We start from the raw sequence: 15,419 nt of genomic DNA, 5'->3' as shown, positions 1-15,419 counted from the left end.
TATATACAAAAATATGTGCGGCATCCATGGCGTAGTCTCCACGGCTGCCATACCAAGCATTTCCCAAGAGCTGAAGAACCTCTTGTCGAATCGCGGACCTGACCATTTCGGCCAGGTCCATCGCGAACTCCCTTTCGAAAATGGAGATTCCGTAATTCGTCTCGGTCTTACCTCTACTGTGCTGGCCTTGCGGGGAGACCATGTTGCAAAGCAACCGTTGGAATCGCCCGTCACGGGGTCCGTGCTGTGCTGGAATGGAGAGGCTTGGAGGATTGACGGCCAGCCCGTCGGCAGTAAAAACGACGGCGAGCTCATCTCAGCTAAGCTTGATGCTGTCGATGATGCATCTTCGGCCGAGACCCGAGAGTCGCATATCTTAAGCGTTCTGCGTAGCATCGAAGGCCCATTTGCCTTTCTATTTTATGACGCTCAGGATAACCGCCTGTACTTCGGCCGCGATCGTCTTGGTCGACGATCGCTACTGTCAAGCCAAGCTGAGGATGGCCACTCGATCTCTTTCTCGAGTATCGCCGATGTGCCTACTACCGGCTGGAAAGAAGTCCATGCGGATGGCATTTATTCCTTAAACCTTGCTACACGTCTGGTTACGCCTAGTGGGTTGAAGCTTGATACTCACCTCACCCGATACGACTGGGTCACATCAGGGGGCGATAACATGGTAAGTTTTGGTTCAGAATCTGAAATTAGGTACACGTGCGATCTTTGCTATAAAATTTTCCATGACAGGTTTCAAGCATCGGCAGCTTCAACATGGCCCTGCCACCACCCGATCACAAGCTAGACTTCGACTCCTCCTCAGTCCATCTTCTCAAGCACTGGCTGTGCGAGTCCCTCAAGCTGCGGGTATTAGACATCCCGGAGCCCCCAAACTCGCTATCCGAAACCGACGTTCGCGTCGCGGTTCTTTTCTCCGGCGGCCTCGACAGTACTACCCTTGCGAGGCTCGCCCACGACTTGGTTCCTCTCGACCAGGGGATAGATCTGATTAATGTTGCCTTCGAAAACCCGCGCCAGGTCTCCGTCGACAAGACGCTGCCGCACCTGGATGCGAAGGACCAATACGAAGCGTGTCCCGATAGGAAGACGGGCCGCAAAGCGTTTGCTGAACTGAAAGCCGTCTGTCCCACGAGACAATGGCGCTTCATTGCGGTGCGTTTCCAGGGCTCTCACCTGGCCTAGGGTTGGTTAGATATCGAGCTGACCTACCCAAAATAGGTCAACGTTTCGTTCGAGGAAGCAATGAGCCACAAGGCGAGAGTAGTTTCTCTCATGTACCCCCACGACACCGAGATGGACTTGTCCATCGCCCTCGCGCTCTATTTCTCCGCGCGAGGCATCGGTTACGCCTACACGAACACGTGGGAATGGCAACCCGACCCGCCGAGCGTGACTTCGCCCGCCAGGGTCCTGCTATCGGGTCTTGGCGCGGACGAGCTCTTTGGGGGCTACTCGCGGCACGAGATCGCGTTCAAGACCGGGGGATACCCGCGCCTCCTCGACGAGCTGAAGCTGGACATAGGACGCATCGGACAGCGAAACCTAGGGCGCGACGACCGCGCCATGTCCCACTGGGGCAAGGAGATCCGCCACCCGTTCCTCGACGAGGAACTCGTCCGGTTCGCCATCAGCACGCCGGTGTGGGAGAAGTGCGACTTCCAGAACCCGTTCCACCCCGCTGTGATCGACCCGGCCAAGCGAGTGCTGAGGCTGATGGCCGATAAGCTCGGGTTATCCGTGATTGCGAGGGAGAAGAAGAGAGCGGTAAGACAACCTAACCTAACCTTACCTTAGGTAGCTAGCATCTAGTTAAAAAGGGGGGACGGAACGCAACGTTAAAAAGAAACACGCATTGCTGACGCTATATTCGCAGATCCAATTCGGCTCGCGAACCGCCAATATCGAAAGCCGCACCGGCAAGCGTCGGGGCACCGCGGCCATCACCGAAGTTGTCTAATAGTTCCACGAGCTCGTCGATAACAAGAACACATGATATGTAAAATACCTATTTCAAGTAAAACAGGTTAGAGAAAGAAAAAACCACGACTACTACTACTACTACTACTACTTTCTATCTACTCCTCTGGTGGTGATGATCATATCAGATACTTCCGAGTTGGCTCCCCTCATCCCCAGTCCAAAATCCAAAATCCCAGAAAAGAAAAAGATCCTATCATGTGTGTTTCTGCCTATCTTCGCAGTAACCCTTGATGAGACTTCTTTTCTTTTCTTTTTGGAGATTGGATATTGGTCTATATCTAAAGCCGACAATGACGTCTTAAAGGCATGTCTGAGCCAGAGGTTTTTCTTTTTCACTACTTGATTTCTAGCTAGGAAACTACCTAGGTAGATTAGTTAGTGCACCTGAGCTATAAAGCTGAATGGTTGTGATGCAAGCATACACGAGCATACGCGTGTTTTATTGCGAAGTGAACTTGTTCTGGATAGCTTTATTCTATCCTGAGCCATTCTAGCCATTGCAGCTACAGAACAAGGAATACGCTGTATTATTCACACTCGGAGCCAGCCATCTCTTATTGATCAATTCCGCACTTGTCCAAGGCTGCATACGATCGGCCGCAAGGGGAGTTTAAAATGTAAATTCATCGATTAGTATCTGAAAGCTTGAGAATCGCTCGTACATATCTCTCGGGAATAAGACTATCCATACCCCTTGGCAAACCCGTCGCATTTTACAAGTCATAAAACATTAACCATCGATAATGCTCGATGTCGGAACAACCACCTGAAGCCCCCTGTAACTGGATTACTATGTGAAGATCAATGAGCAGAGCACATGGAAATAGTAGAGAGAATAAGCCACGGAGATACCCTAGACGGTTAGGAGAGTCCTGCGCAAGATCAACTACCTAGGTCCGAGGGTTCTACATTCTAACCCGAAGAAGATATCGCAAACGGACTTGAGAGATATCGTAGCAGATGTACTCGTTGTAGAGAAGATAGACATTAGGAACGTTAGTAGGGCCGGGTTTCACGCTAGTATCGGGCTGTAGGGAAATACGACTGTTAGCAACAAGATAGACAAATTGTCAAATCTGGGGTAGGATAGGTTTTCTTACTATTTTCACCCCCTTTAATGATGGATGGATGCATTCTGCATCTTTCCATTTGCTCGGGCCTGTTTCGCCCTGACCCCAGGTGGATAGCATTCCCTTCGATTTAGAATCCTCGGCGGCGGTAGATGAGGCGTGTGTAAGTGTATGTATTGGGTCACCGAGTTCTGCTTCGCAGAGAAGGAGTAGTGCATGACCATTGCTGATAGATGGGAAGCAGTAGTTGGCAGACTTTACGATAGGTTAATGATGACTCTCACGAATCAGAATGAACCGCTTACCTTGCTGGACATATCCGCCAAGTAGATACCCTTTCCAAACACTATTATATGTTAACGTCATGTATACGATCCAAGACATGATCATGGGCTATGTGATGTGTTCGACATAGGATAAAGATAAAGGAAAATGAAGTAACATACTGTAAACATGTTAGCTTCATTACCATAAAAGTTAAGATGGTGAAAATAAGAGTAACACATACCTGTAACCTGTAACCGGGGCCTCGGGGGGTGCAATACGTAAACCTTGTGAGAGAATACCACCAAAATTGGTACAACGGGAGCCATGCCATAAAAGTCGTCTGTCCTGGTACGTCTTATGTGTGGTTTCCAGGCGATCTTTTTCACCTCCGCGCTCGATCCTGAAAATCTGCGATACCTGGTAATTGACGTAGTGAGTATGTCCTCGTGTATCCATCAGGTAGTCCACCAGTTGTGTAAACTCCGGACTATCGTGCTCAAGCGGGGTCATTTCGTTCATTCCTAAGCCTCTGAACTGTTGGTCAAGCTCATTAATCTTTTCTTTCCGTTCATTCTTCATGAGCAGCGACGCGTCCTTCATATCTGATAAGCTCTCGAGAAGTTCTATTTCTTTTTTGAGCAGTGTCGAATCACGAATAACGGGAGGGTGATTCCTTCCGAACGCGTGCGGAATCAAACTGAAATACAAGTTGGAGAGTCTTTCTGTTGCATCGAGGTAATCAGTGTTGTACTGAGATGCCGCCAATATTGGGTCGTTTAGTAGGGCCGAGAGATCTTTCAAGGCTTGAAAACCTCGAGAGATGGTGGTTTTGCTGAGCTTGCCTAGAGGTAGCTTATCAGCATCATATTTAAGGTCGGCCATAGTCGCCGCAAAGAACTGCTTGTTGAAGATGAGCTGCATCAATTCCTGAACCGGTCTGGAAAGTTTTGACTCGGGCATCTCCTCTTCTTCCTCCTCCTTTTTAATAGTAGCGTCTTTCGTCTTTTTCGTGTCCTCATCATCTTCTGAGTCTGGTTCGTACTAATGTATTTGAATTAGTGGTTGCTTTGCCAAAAGGAACTTTCTGGAGAAACATATGAAGGATGAGGGTTTTCTAGGCTAGCAGTTCATGGCAGGTAGATTTACTTTTACTGAAATTATTAGGGGAAAGGACGGCAAATGACAAACTGCATTGGAAAAAGATACTTACGCTTCTCTCGACGAATGCGTATTTTCCAGGCTTCGGAGGCTCTCCGCGGTCGACCCATGCGCGACCAGTCTTTGACTTGAACTTGTTGTCGAATTCAGAAAGAGCGACTTGCAGTGTGCCGTCGCCGACAGTTTTGGACTGTCCACGCTCGCCAACACGGCCCCATCGGGTCCAGCAGAAGAATTGGTCCTTGACTGATCGGAGCAACTAGCGAAACAATTTAGTAAACTACTTAGTCTAGTCGAGCATACGAGATGGGGAACTTTTACCTGGAGACGGTAGAATTTATTGTTGTTGGCTTTCGAGTTGGTCTGATTGAGAGAAGCGTCGAAAATGACGCCGTTGTCGTCAATATAAACCTCGTAATTAAAATACAAGGTATCGGCGATCTCGTCAAGGGGAATTCTAGCGTCTCGGGATTTAGCGATCTGACCATCGGCAACTTTTGTTTCTTTCGTCTCTTCCTCTTCTTGGCTCTCTGCTTTGACCTTGGAAATCTTAGACTTCTTTTTGGCTTTCGGTTTCACTTCCTCCTGGTCATCGTCCTCTTCATCGGCAGCAGAGTTCTGGGCCGCTGACCGTTTTCTGGTACTACGATTCTGTATAGGAAGGGATTGCGATTTAGACTGAGATTTGGATTGGGACTGGGATTGAACCTGGGGTTGTGATTGTGGCTGAGAAGAACCAATGCCATATGAGCCCTCGTCCATGCGAGCTGTGTGGTTTAATGAATCCTCGAGCCATTGAAAAGTGACAATGGGTACGCCAAGAGATTGCGCAGCCTTAACCTTAATGGAAGGTTTGTTGTAGTCCGTTTCAGTAGCGACAAGGTGTGTGGTAGCTCCCGTAACGTTCTTGGTCGGCGTCGCACCGAGAACCTTGATAAATTCTCGTTCAATAGCAGCTTGGGTACGACCAGGTATTGTACCACTGATCGCTATGGTGCATCCTTGTAAGGGAGGAGGAGGTGGTGATGGTGGCGGCGCTTTAGCTGCGGCTGCCTTTCTTCTGGGTGGCATTGTAGATATTGGTAGGTTAGATGGCTTAGGTAGGTACAATACCCAGGTAGGTAGTTATAGGGGTAGGTACACTTTTAAGATTTCGTTTGCAAAAACGCGCAACATGCAACGAGATAATATATGAGGTCAGCTCGGTAAAGTGATTACCTAGGTAATACAAGGTAGATTGATAATTACCTTAGGTAGATACCTATAAGATAACTACCTATAAGGTACGTTGTAAGATTAAAGAATGACGAGAGCGTTGGAGGATCGCAGAGGATCGTGGGGGATCGATTTGGGAGAGAATTCAGGAAAGAAATTGGGAACAATGAAAGTTTAATAAATATTGACATGAGCTCGCGCTCTGTGGCACTTTCTCTCTAGGCAACCGACGCCGAGGAAGGAAGGATGACCGTTGACACCAAATGAAGCGCGTGCTAACGTGACTTCCCCAGGCAGCAATGCCCTTGGTTTCTGACTTTCCCACCTCCATGCCTAAAAAGAGCGGAGCTGAAGAACTGAAGATCGAGCGCATTTAATATATTACCTAGGTTAGGTAGATACCAAAGTATTCTTTCGAGAACGTGAGTTGATTTCGATTTCAGTATTATATGATGGTCCACCTCTTACATGACATTTGTTCGTGACGTACACACATGCACTTCAATTAGGTATGTATTAGTAAGATTAAGTTAGGTAGAAGGTTGTTGCAATTTAACGAATGGTGTCAAGTTACAATCATGCCATATATGTATCAATGGGGGTCATTAATTTGTTTAGTTGCATCAAAAAAGGGGTGGCTGGGATTGGTCGACGCCAGAAATACTCTGTGGCACAACATTTAATACATCAAGTCCCTACATATTTCGCATCAACTTGTGTTGATTAAAATTAATACAGATTGAATTAGATACCTACACTTATACCTTGATTGGGGGTAGAAGAATCCGTAGCAATGGAATTATGAATTTTCCCTTTTACGAAATTCGACATCATTCGACTTAATAAAGGCTGGGGTCGTGTCCAGATATCGTTGTTTGATGTTCACAGAAAACGATTTCTCTTCTTTTTTTAAGAAAAGGTGTAATAGGTACAAATATACCATAAAAAAGAATCATTCACCCTTTCTTCTCATTCCCGGCTAGACTCGATCTTGACGCGCAAACACTCCAATCTAAGAAGAAAGCAGGTATCCAACGAAACCTTTATGGCTAATGGCTACCTAACCTTAGGCATGTAAGTAACAAACCAAAGCAACATCCATTTACCGTCCCGTACGGGGAAACATATACCCTTTCCTTGGGCAAACCGCCCGATACCGGGTCCCGGGATAAGAAAGCGGCGAGAGCCCTGCCTGCCATGCATCCCGCCGCTCTTCTCAGACTGGAGGGGAATTCTCCCAGCGATTCCCACTGTTGATTGGTCGATTATGGAAGATCATTCTTAGTGTAGGTGTGATCCCCAGGTTATGGCGTTCGCTTGTTTTGGAAAAGCCGCCCCCGAGTCGTTCAGTCTATTTTTCCCGAGGAAAGGGTTAGGTACCTAAGGTATTGCATTGCATCTTACCCGCCCGCGATGGCGGAAACGCTCCTGCAGGCGTTATCTACAAGCATGGGCCGGCTCCGGGGGTGATTTTTTTCTCCTATGCACTGATTTATTCCGTGGTATTTCGGCCGGATTATTGAGACGACTGAAGATGGCGAAAGACGTAGAGATTGACCAGAACCCTATACCGGACGCCGAGGATACCAAAAAGAGAGGACAACAGGCTTTCGATGTCATCGAAATGGAAAAGACACCACCGCAGCGCCAGGCTATAGAAAGCGGCCCCGAGGAGGACGAGGACGGCACTGCTAAACGCGGCTTGCCGTTTTCCAAAGCAAGATGTATTGCTTTAGTCGCAACGGTCACCGGAGCGAGCTTCCTGAACGTAGGTGGCGTTGCTATTTGAAGCCAGTGATGCATGTATCCTAGGTTAGCCAGCTAATTAGATGTTCAGACTCTCTCGATCCAATCGACTGTCATTATCCTACCGACCATCGGCGAGGATTTAAACATTCCTGAAAGTAGACTGCAATGGGTCGTATCTTCTTACGCGCTCACGTTCGGCTGCTTCTTGCTCCTGTGGGGCCGCATAGCGGACATCTACGGCAAACGCTCCATCTTTATCTTGGGGAGCGCTTTCGTAGCCGTCACGGCGATTATTAATCCTTTCATACCCAATGAAATCGGATTCAACGTGTTTAGGGGGTTGCAAGGACTTGTAAGTACTGTCATGAAAATTCGAGCCGTCCCGCATGGGAGGTAGCTTATGAATGCCAGGGCGCTGCCGCAAACGTTCCAACGGCTATTGGCATTTTGGGCGTGACTTTTCCGCCTGGCAAGGCAAAGAACTATGCATTCAGCTCGTACGGTAGGTCATCTTTATTGTCCGAATGTTATTACTGTTTTAGGTACTTATAGCTGATACTGATGCTCCCTCTAGCTGCCGGCGCACCGCTCGGCAGTGTATTTGGGAATCTTATTGCCGGTCTCATTGCTTCGTTTGTTAACTGGAGGTGGGTGTTTGGAGCCGTCGGTGGCCTCGCAATTGCAGTCACGCTTGCGGGTATACTATTCATACCTGCGCCGCCGCAACACGTCACAGTCGGGAAAAGCAGCTTCTCGTCGCTAAAATCCGTCGATTGGATAGGCGGTGCGCTCGTCACCGTTTCTATCCTGGCTCTGCTATTCGCCTTGACGGAAGGCAACATCGTCGGCTGGAACGCCATCTGGATCTACATGCTGATAGTCATTTCCGTGCTGCTTCTGGGTATCTTCGTCGCATGGCAGTGGTATCAGGAAAAACACACGACGAGCAAGCCGCTGATGAAGGTGTCCATGTTCAAGAGCGCTCGCTTCAGCGCCGCTATGGTCATTATGGCTCTGTTCTTCGCTGCTTTCAACGACCTCATCGTTTCCGCCACGTTCATCTTCCAGGACTACCAGGCACTTGGCGCGCTGCAGACGACCTATCGATTTATTCCTACCGGCGCCTCCGGGATCATCACCGCGTTCGTCGTGAGCCATCTCATCTCACGCATCCCCACTTGGATGCTGCTCCTTTTCGGTAATCTAAGTGTGTCGGTATCCTGTCTGCTATTTTCAATTCCTATCCCCCCCGACACGTCCTATTTCGCGTACGGCCTTCCGGCTTTCGTGCTTTCCGTAATCGGTGCTGATATCACTTGGCCGACTTTAACCTTATTTACCTCGAAATCTTTACCCCAAGACGGCCAGGCGCTAGGAGGTGCACTTATCAACGCGATGGGGCAAATCGGAAGAGCCATTGGGTTGGCTATCACCACGGCCATCCAGACTGCCGTTATGGCGAGGGACAGGGGAGTGTCGGTAGAGGCTTCGGGCAAGATCCTGCCCTGGGAACCTGCATCCCTAGCCGGGTTGAGAGCTGGCATTTGGTTCAACTTCGGGCTCGCGCTTTGCTGCGCGATTGTTGTTACTGTGTATTTTCGCGGAACCGGCATCGTTGGTAAGATTGAGAAGAAACCGCAACAATCAGCGAGTATGCTCCGTCAAGAAGATGCAACATGTCAGGGCACTACTCGCAAATAGATCTTGACTATTATGTGCATTTCCAGGCGAGATACCTACATCATCTATTATTTTTTTATATATTATACGGGCGATTTACTTTGAACATATGCTCTTGGATTCATAGGATACGTCCCTAATGTACATGTCATGCGTTTTTTGGCTCCATGTTCCACTACTTGGGTGCCTGTACCAGGTTACTACAGTAGATTTCACAAAACGAGATGGCAAAAGCAAACCACAAGGCAATGTGACATTACCGGTGCTACACACTCGAAGTATCTAGTTACTAATAACATGGTATAGGTTTTACAAGGTAAGTAAATCTTTCGCAAAGTCTATCTAGGTACCCAGGAATGTCATATATGCGGACGATTATTGTTCCTTCTCTGCAGGCCAAAATAGCCAGGACACAACGACAAGCAGCTTCAATCCCGCAGCGATCCATAGTACGCCGGCAGTGCCAACCGCGCTCCTAGCCAGTACCCCACCGATCACGGCGCCGATAAAAAGCAAGACGGGAGCCCCAACCCGGCGGTTGCGCTCGGGGTTATGCGGGGCGAGCAGCGCGGCGTCGGAGAACAGGTCGCAGTAGATGCTCGTTAGGACAACGCTCGTGAGCGCGTTGTACTTGAGGGCGCGGCTGACGATAGCCTGGCCGCAGCTCTGGAAAGCGATGAGCGCGATGGGGACCAGCACGGGCCAGTCGACGGCCTCCTTCTTCGTCGCGCCGTCGGACTGCGGGCCGAAGGTGAGGATGGCGGCGGCGGCGGCGACGAACAGCATCTGGATGAGGAAGGAGGCGCATAGGACCCAGCGCCGCTTGGGCGACGGCGAAAACAGCCGGTGGAAGGCGCTGAAGAAGACGGACCCGATGCAGAAGCACCCGAGCGAGGTCCCCGACTTGATCCACCGAGTCGACTCGTGCGGCGCTGCGACGCCGAGGCCGAAGTAGACCGTGTTTCCTAGTAGGTAGATTCCTTTTAGCAAAAACAAACAGTGATGGTGTTTATAAGATTAGGTATGGCACAAACCTGTCTGCATCGACACGAAGGAGCCCCAGGTGGATATCGATGCGCTGTCAAGCATGCCGGTGATGATATAGCAGGCGAGCAAGACCAAGTCGGCCCAGTCCCGGCGCACGTCCGTCATCAAATTTTCCTTCCATCCCGCAGACTTGGAAGTCTCATTATTGCTAGCGAGAAGAGGTTGTTGCTCTATATCGCCGTTGGTATTTGTCCTCTGGGTAGTAGGCAAAACGCCATATCCATTGGATGCCATCTGGTGCTGTCTTTGGTGTTGAGTGGCAGATACGGTTTTAGATTTAAAATGAAATGAAATGAAACGATTGGTCTTAACAACCCGGTGAGGGTGTCTATGAAGTAAATATATATGGACGAGATTGGTGGTTTGCTATCGCCAAGGGAGGGAGATGTGAGATCTGCCTCGTTTCCCCGTGGCCGTGTAATAGGGCAGTGTCCGAATGACGCGTTTTTATTTTCAGCTATGTATTTGGGGAAGGTCACCCTTTAACGTCATAGAAAAAGCTCTTGTAGGTTTTCCTATTTAACTAGGTACCTTAGGTAGTTACCGTTTTTCTACTTACTCCTTTGCCAAGGGGTTGATACCTCAGATCCTCAACGGCTCAACCTAAAAGTGAAGATTGCCCGGCTACGAATCCCAGATAGGCAGGAATTTATAGAGCAGCGCTAGTGTCCGGTATGGTTTCACTGCCTCCTAGATATGCAACTGCAGTTACCCGTGATAAATGAGCCCCCTACCTAGATCTTGGAGCCGTGTAAGCGAGGAGGCGCATACTGGCATATTGCAAATGCAAGTTACTATAGGTATGTAAAAGGTTGAAAGTTTTCATCAGCAAATTCCGAGATGCCGGGATGATAACAAGAAAGAAAGCACATGTATTTTTGACGTAATGGAGATCGGCTTACGGCACATAATTCTCCACTTGTGTTACCTTATTTCGACCTAACACGGGTACCTACCAGCCTACCCAGGTACCTTACTAGGTAAAGGCCTAGGTCCTATCTTTTGCTCCGAATCTCTCATCTCGGAATGTAGGCACAATCACAACCCGTTGTTCCCAGCGCTTGTCTCACGACGACCTTTAAACCCATTCTAGAGCTGGTACCAGGTATATACATGCATAGCTGGAATGCCATGGAGTATATTCGGTTTTTACTCGGTGTTGATCCCTTGTTTCCAATCCAATCGGGAAACTTACTACGGTAAGGTAGCTCAAGGGTAGGTTGGCCAGCTTGGACGAGACCTTGAAGCTTGAATGGCTACATAGTACGAAGCTCTCTCTCTCTAATAAGTCGATTGCTTAACTATGACGCCCTTCCCATTTAAGTACTCCCTCCTATACTATGTTTGCCTATCTTCTAGAAATTCATTTATCTCCATGACAAATCTCAGCCGATATTCAATTGCCCCTTATTTGATTTATAGAGATCTTAGCTTCGTTCTTTAATTTGTTCGAGCGACGACTTATAAGTCAATCGCTTTCTCAAAATGCAGTCAAGAAACGGTTACGGCCTTTCTCCATGGAAACTGTTGGTCACGGGCCTCGCATTAAGCAATTCTGGTCTTGCTGTTCCCGTAGATGACAGCCCTCGTCAGTATCTCCTAGCTGGTCTTGATCTACCGCCGAAATATAGCAAAAAGCCAAAGTCGCCCTATAATCCCGACTATAGGGACCCGTACGATCGTGCCGTCGATGCTGTAGGAGACAAATTGGATCCACTCCCCTATCGCAATGGATTAGGCGCATCTGTTCTCGGTCCATGGAACAGAGAGAGGTCTCGCCAGTCTCCAGATCTAGTGCGACCGCCCAGTACGGACCATGGAAATATACAAAATCTGCGCTGGAGCTTTGCCGATTCCCATGTGCGCATTGAGGTATGAGAATAAGGTTCCAACGATATAACCTTCCCCGCGTCAGACCTAACCTAACCAATATATTATCTAGGAAGGGGGATGGACCCGGCAGACCACCGTCCGCGAATTAGGTGCCAGCGTCGAACTGGCTGCCGTGAATATGCGCCTCGACAAGGGTGTAATCCGTGAGTTGCACTGGCACAAAGAGGCCGAGTGGGCATTTGTCCTGGACGGCGAAGTTCGTGTTACCGCTATCGACTACGAAGGTGGGAACTTCATAGACGATCTCAAGAGAGGCGACTTATGGTATTTCCCAAGCGGCGTACCTCATTCCCTTCAGGGATTGGGCGAAAACGGTACCGAATTCCTACTGATCTTCGATGACGGAAACTTTTCTGAGGAATCTACTTTCATCATCTCTGATTGGCTAGGTATGTAGTATACCACACCTTCTCACATAAACTTTTTTGAGGCTGACATTATTTATCAGCTCATACTCCCAAGTCCGTGGTCTCAAAGAATTTCAACCTAGCACCCGAAGTATTCAAACATCTCCCCGCAGGAGAGAAGTACATTTTCCAGGGCCGAGAGCCCGGCTCCATCGACGATGAGAAGCCCACAGGCAAGGGGGTCAAGAAATCCAAGTACAACTTCGTCCACAGGATGCTCGACCAGGAACCCCATAAGACCAGCGGCGGCGAAGTCCGAATCGCAGATTCAAATAATTTCAAAGTCTCCAAGACCGTGGCGGCGGCCCACGTAACTATCGAGCCCGGTGCCATACGAGAGATGCACTGGCACCCGAACGCCGATGAATGGAGTTTCTTCATCAGAGGCCGAGCACGCGTCACCGTCTTCGCCGCCGAAGGAACAGCTCGGACTTTTGACTACGTGCAGGGCGACGTCGGGATCGTCCCCGCAAACAACGGCCATTTCGTCGAGAACATCGGCGACGAGCCAGTTGAGATGTTGGAGGTGTTTCGCGCGGATGAATTTAGGGATTTTTCCCTCTTCCAGTGGTTAGGCGAGACGCCTAAGAAGATGGTCATCGATCATCTATTCAAGGATGACCCGGAGAACGGCGAGATATTCTGGAACAAGATCAAGAACGCGGAAAAGGACGAAGTTACGCTTCCCAGCCCGGATAACGAGATGGAGTCGGGAGAACGAGAACTGTAAATTTGTCTTGAGTGTCTCGTAACTACCTACTTGTACTAGCTTTGTTATTCTATTGATGCTTGTTTCCTTGTAGTATTTACTCTCTATTTAGCTTGGCTATTTCAAGAATTGGGAAAATGATGTACTGAAAATACCAATCTCCTCCTTCTCTATTTATCTCTTATACACCGAATAGACATTCTTGCTTAGTGATGTATAGCTCATTAGGGAAAAATGAAATGTTTATTCAGTATGAGGATAATTTATCCATGAAAACCGTACCTAGCCCACGGCTTGCCGCTGTTAGTAGGTAATAATAATACAAATGTCGAAACTCGAAATTTCATTAATTCTCTTAGTGTTCAGCATAGGTATCAATTGTGTATTGTGTTATGAATTGTGTTGTGATTATACCTAACCTATCAGCACGCACCTGCCAGAAAAAAATCCAACTCGACCATTATAGGCACAGCATTACGTAGAAGGATACGCGCCCCTGATCCACTCGGGAAACTACATACCTGTTCGGCTTATCATGCGAGTTCCTTACTCAGTTCACCATCCCGGACCATCAGAGTTCCTTTACCAAAACAAAACAACCTGTTGAGTGGAATCCAAATATTGATAAAGAAGGATCACAGAATTAGATACCAAAGATGGTTGTCAGCCTTTAACACTCATCGGAACTAATTCCGCGGAAGTAAAGCCGTGAAGGTATCCCGACACAGCATCCGCGTAATCACATCGACTTTCTTTTGCAACCGCCTTCCTACCTAGGATCATGCTCCGTAGGTCGGGCTTCAGATAGCTTGAAACTCGGACTATACACGGCATCGCGCATAGAATTCCTTGAACATCGATTCCTAACGCTGCTGAGGCTGCACATCCATTCAGCATGAAAACAGCCCACCGCCTCTCCGTATAATACTTACTGTGTAGATGCCTCCTTTCTAACATTGGACTAGTGAAGCATCCTAAACCACCGAGAAATGTCCAGCTGACCATGCCGCTAACCCCGAGATTTGAGAGATCTGAGAGCCTCCTTGCTGCGTAGATCGAGACTAATGTTCGAGGAAAGACGGCTGGGCGGTTTGCTATCCCGCTGCGGGGGAGTCTAGGGAGTTATGGGTCTCTCCGTCGACGCCGTCGCTTACCTAGGTAAGCATAATCCCGATTCTAGCTTCTTCATGGCTAGCTTGTAGGGCTAAGTTAAGTGAGGGAAAGACAAGAGATGGGTCTTTGTGCTAACATCGCATAGTGTTATATGTGAAGTGTCTATATATCTAGGTCCTAAGTAGCCTTTGAAGATATATATAACGTATAACCCTATCGTCAATCTGAGAGAAATACCATCCTAACACTATCACCTTATATGTTACTTTGGAAACGAACAAGAGAAATCTGTACTGTTATTGTAGGTACCATCTCCATCTCTTCAGTGATAAGCTTACCCTAGGTAGGTACCTAACCTAACCGAGATGAAGACATCCAATCGCAACATTGTCCCAGTATGGACCTTCAAAAGCTAGACTACTTGCTTTTGAATTATCTACCTTAGGCACCTACTACCCGATGATGTACTGACCCCATGAGCGGTAGCATTAAATTGGAAACATACCCGGAGGAGCGCTTACGAATTCCCGAACACACAACCAACAGCAGCAGGACGAACTGCTCAATCATATCTCGTTCCGTTATATACCCCCGGTGTCACGGCGGCATATTGATTTATACCCACCCACCAGTTAGGAAAGTAACTGCGGCATCCAGTAAGGGCGGGTATGTAAGGTAAGGGTTAATTAGGTGTGTCGTAATTGGTATTGTACAATTCTCACCAACCTATCAGGTTCCTTTGCCGCTCATTACCCCACGAACTTGGGATCGCTGGGATATTTCACCTTCGCAAACAAGGCTTTGCTCCTATTTTTTTTTTTTTTTTTTTTTTTGAACGAAGATTTTACTTCACAGAAACTACGCAAGAACACCTGTTGGATTAAACAGTATATAATCCGTACATGTGATGGAATTGGAAGAAGGTTAGTAGTCCTACCACTTGGCATGAGCTGCATGCCGCATAATAACCAGGTCTTGTCCATGCAATGTCACCGTTACATCCAAAGCTTGGTACGTATCAAGCTTTTTGTTACCCATGTAGGATAACCGAGAGGGGAAACTTTTAGAAATCGTGGCGTTTTCCAATATGCTTGGCCGCATCGTCCTAACCAA

At 48.2% G+C, this 15,419-nt stretch overlaps 5 protein-coding genes across 5 annotated transcripts; 3 read left to right on the top strand and 2 right to left on the bottom strand.

Moving 5' to 3' along the window:
* Positions 1-13: 13 nt before the first annotated feature.
* On the top strand, positions 14-2,514 carry F4812DRAFT_471525 (asparagine synthase-domain-containing protein; the record flags this gene model as incomplete). Its single annotated transcript, XM_047939100.1, has 4 exons — positions 14-679; positions 748-1,170; positions 1,237-1,782; positions 1,892-2,514. 4 exons carry the CDS (start codon positions 14-16, stop codon positions 1,973-1,975), a joined length of 1,719 nt encoding a protein of 572 aa, XP_047789804.1. The 3' UTR covers positions 1,976-2,514.
* Positions 2,515-2,903: 389 nt separating this feature from the next.
* F4812DRAFT_459594 (PARP-domain-containing protein) lies at positions 2,904-5,564 on the bottom strand (the record flags this gene model as incomplete). Its single annotated transcript, XM_047937577.1, has 6 exons — positions 2,904-3,026; positions 3,099-3,323; positions 3,374-3,414; positions 3,584-4,376; positions 4,546-4,752; positions 4,815-5,564. The coding sequence occupies 6 exons, from the start codon at positions 5,562-5,564 to the stop codon at positions 2,904-2,906; spliced, it is 2,139 nt and encodes a 712-aa protein (XP_047789803.1).
* Positions 5,565-7,332: 1,768 nt separating this feature from the next.
* Positions 7,333-9,158, top strand: F4812DRAFT_451287 (drug resistance protein; the record flags this gene model as incomplete). The annotated part of the gene is made up of 4 exons (XM_047936188.1): positions 7,333-7,476; positions 7,546-7,809; positions 7,869-7,959; positions 8,032-9,158. 4 exons carry the CDS (start codon positions 7,333-7,335, stop codon positions 9,156-9,158), a joined length of 1,626 nt encoding a protein of 541 aa, XP_047789802.1.
* A 190-nt stretch (positions 9,159-9,348) lies between these two features.
* On the bottom strand, positions 9,349-11,017 carry F4812DRAFT_399114 (uncharacterized protein). The gene is made up of 3 exons (XM_047932188.1): positions 10,744-11,017; positions 10,172-10,686; positions 9,349-10,102 (listed from the first exon to the last, which is right to left on the bottom strand). The coding sequence occupies exons 2-3, from the start codon at positions 10,416-10,418 to the stop codon at positions 9,513-9,515; spliced, it is 837 nt and encodes a 278-aa protein (XP_047789801.1). The 5' UTR covers positions 10,419-10,686; positions 10,744-11,017; the 3' UTR covers positions 9,349-9,512.
* A 652-nt stretch (positions 11,018-11,669) lies between these two features.
* Positions 11,670-13,214, top strand: F4812DRAFT_459591 (Bicupin, oxalate decarboxylase/oxidase; the record flags this gene model as incomplete). The annotated part of the gene is made up of 3 exons (XM_047937576.1): positions 11,670-12,056; positions 12,127-12,466; positions 12,526-13,214. The coding sequence occupies 3 exons, from the start codon at positions 11,670-11,672 to the stop codon at positions 13,212-13,214; spliced, it is 1,416 nt and encodes a 471-aa protein (XP_047789800.1).
* Positions 13,215-15,419: the final 2,205 nt, after the last annotated feature.

The sequence above is a fragment of the Daldinia caldariorum genome, assembly GCF_022478825.1.
Source record: "Daldinia caldariorum strain CBS 122874 unplaced genomic scaffold F4812scaffold_9, whole genome shotgun sequence".
NCBI lineage: Eukaryota > Fungi > Ascomycota > Sordariomycetes > Xylariales > Hypoxylaceae > Daldinia > Daldinia caldariorum.
Note: the sequence above shows the minus strand (reverse complement) of the source record. Positions and strands in the feature narration are given on the sequence as shown.

Coding starts and splice junctions, on each gene's coding strand:
- F4812DRAFT_399114 (XM_047932188.1), bottom strand. CDS start 10,418: ATGGCATCCAATGGATATGGCGTTTTGCCTACTACCCAGAGGACAAAT. Junction 10,103..10,171: donor CTTCGTGTCGATGCAGACAG/GTTTGTGCCATA, acceptor TCTACCTACTAG/GAAACACGGTCTACTTCGGC.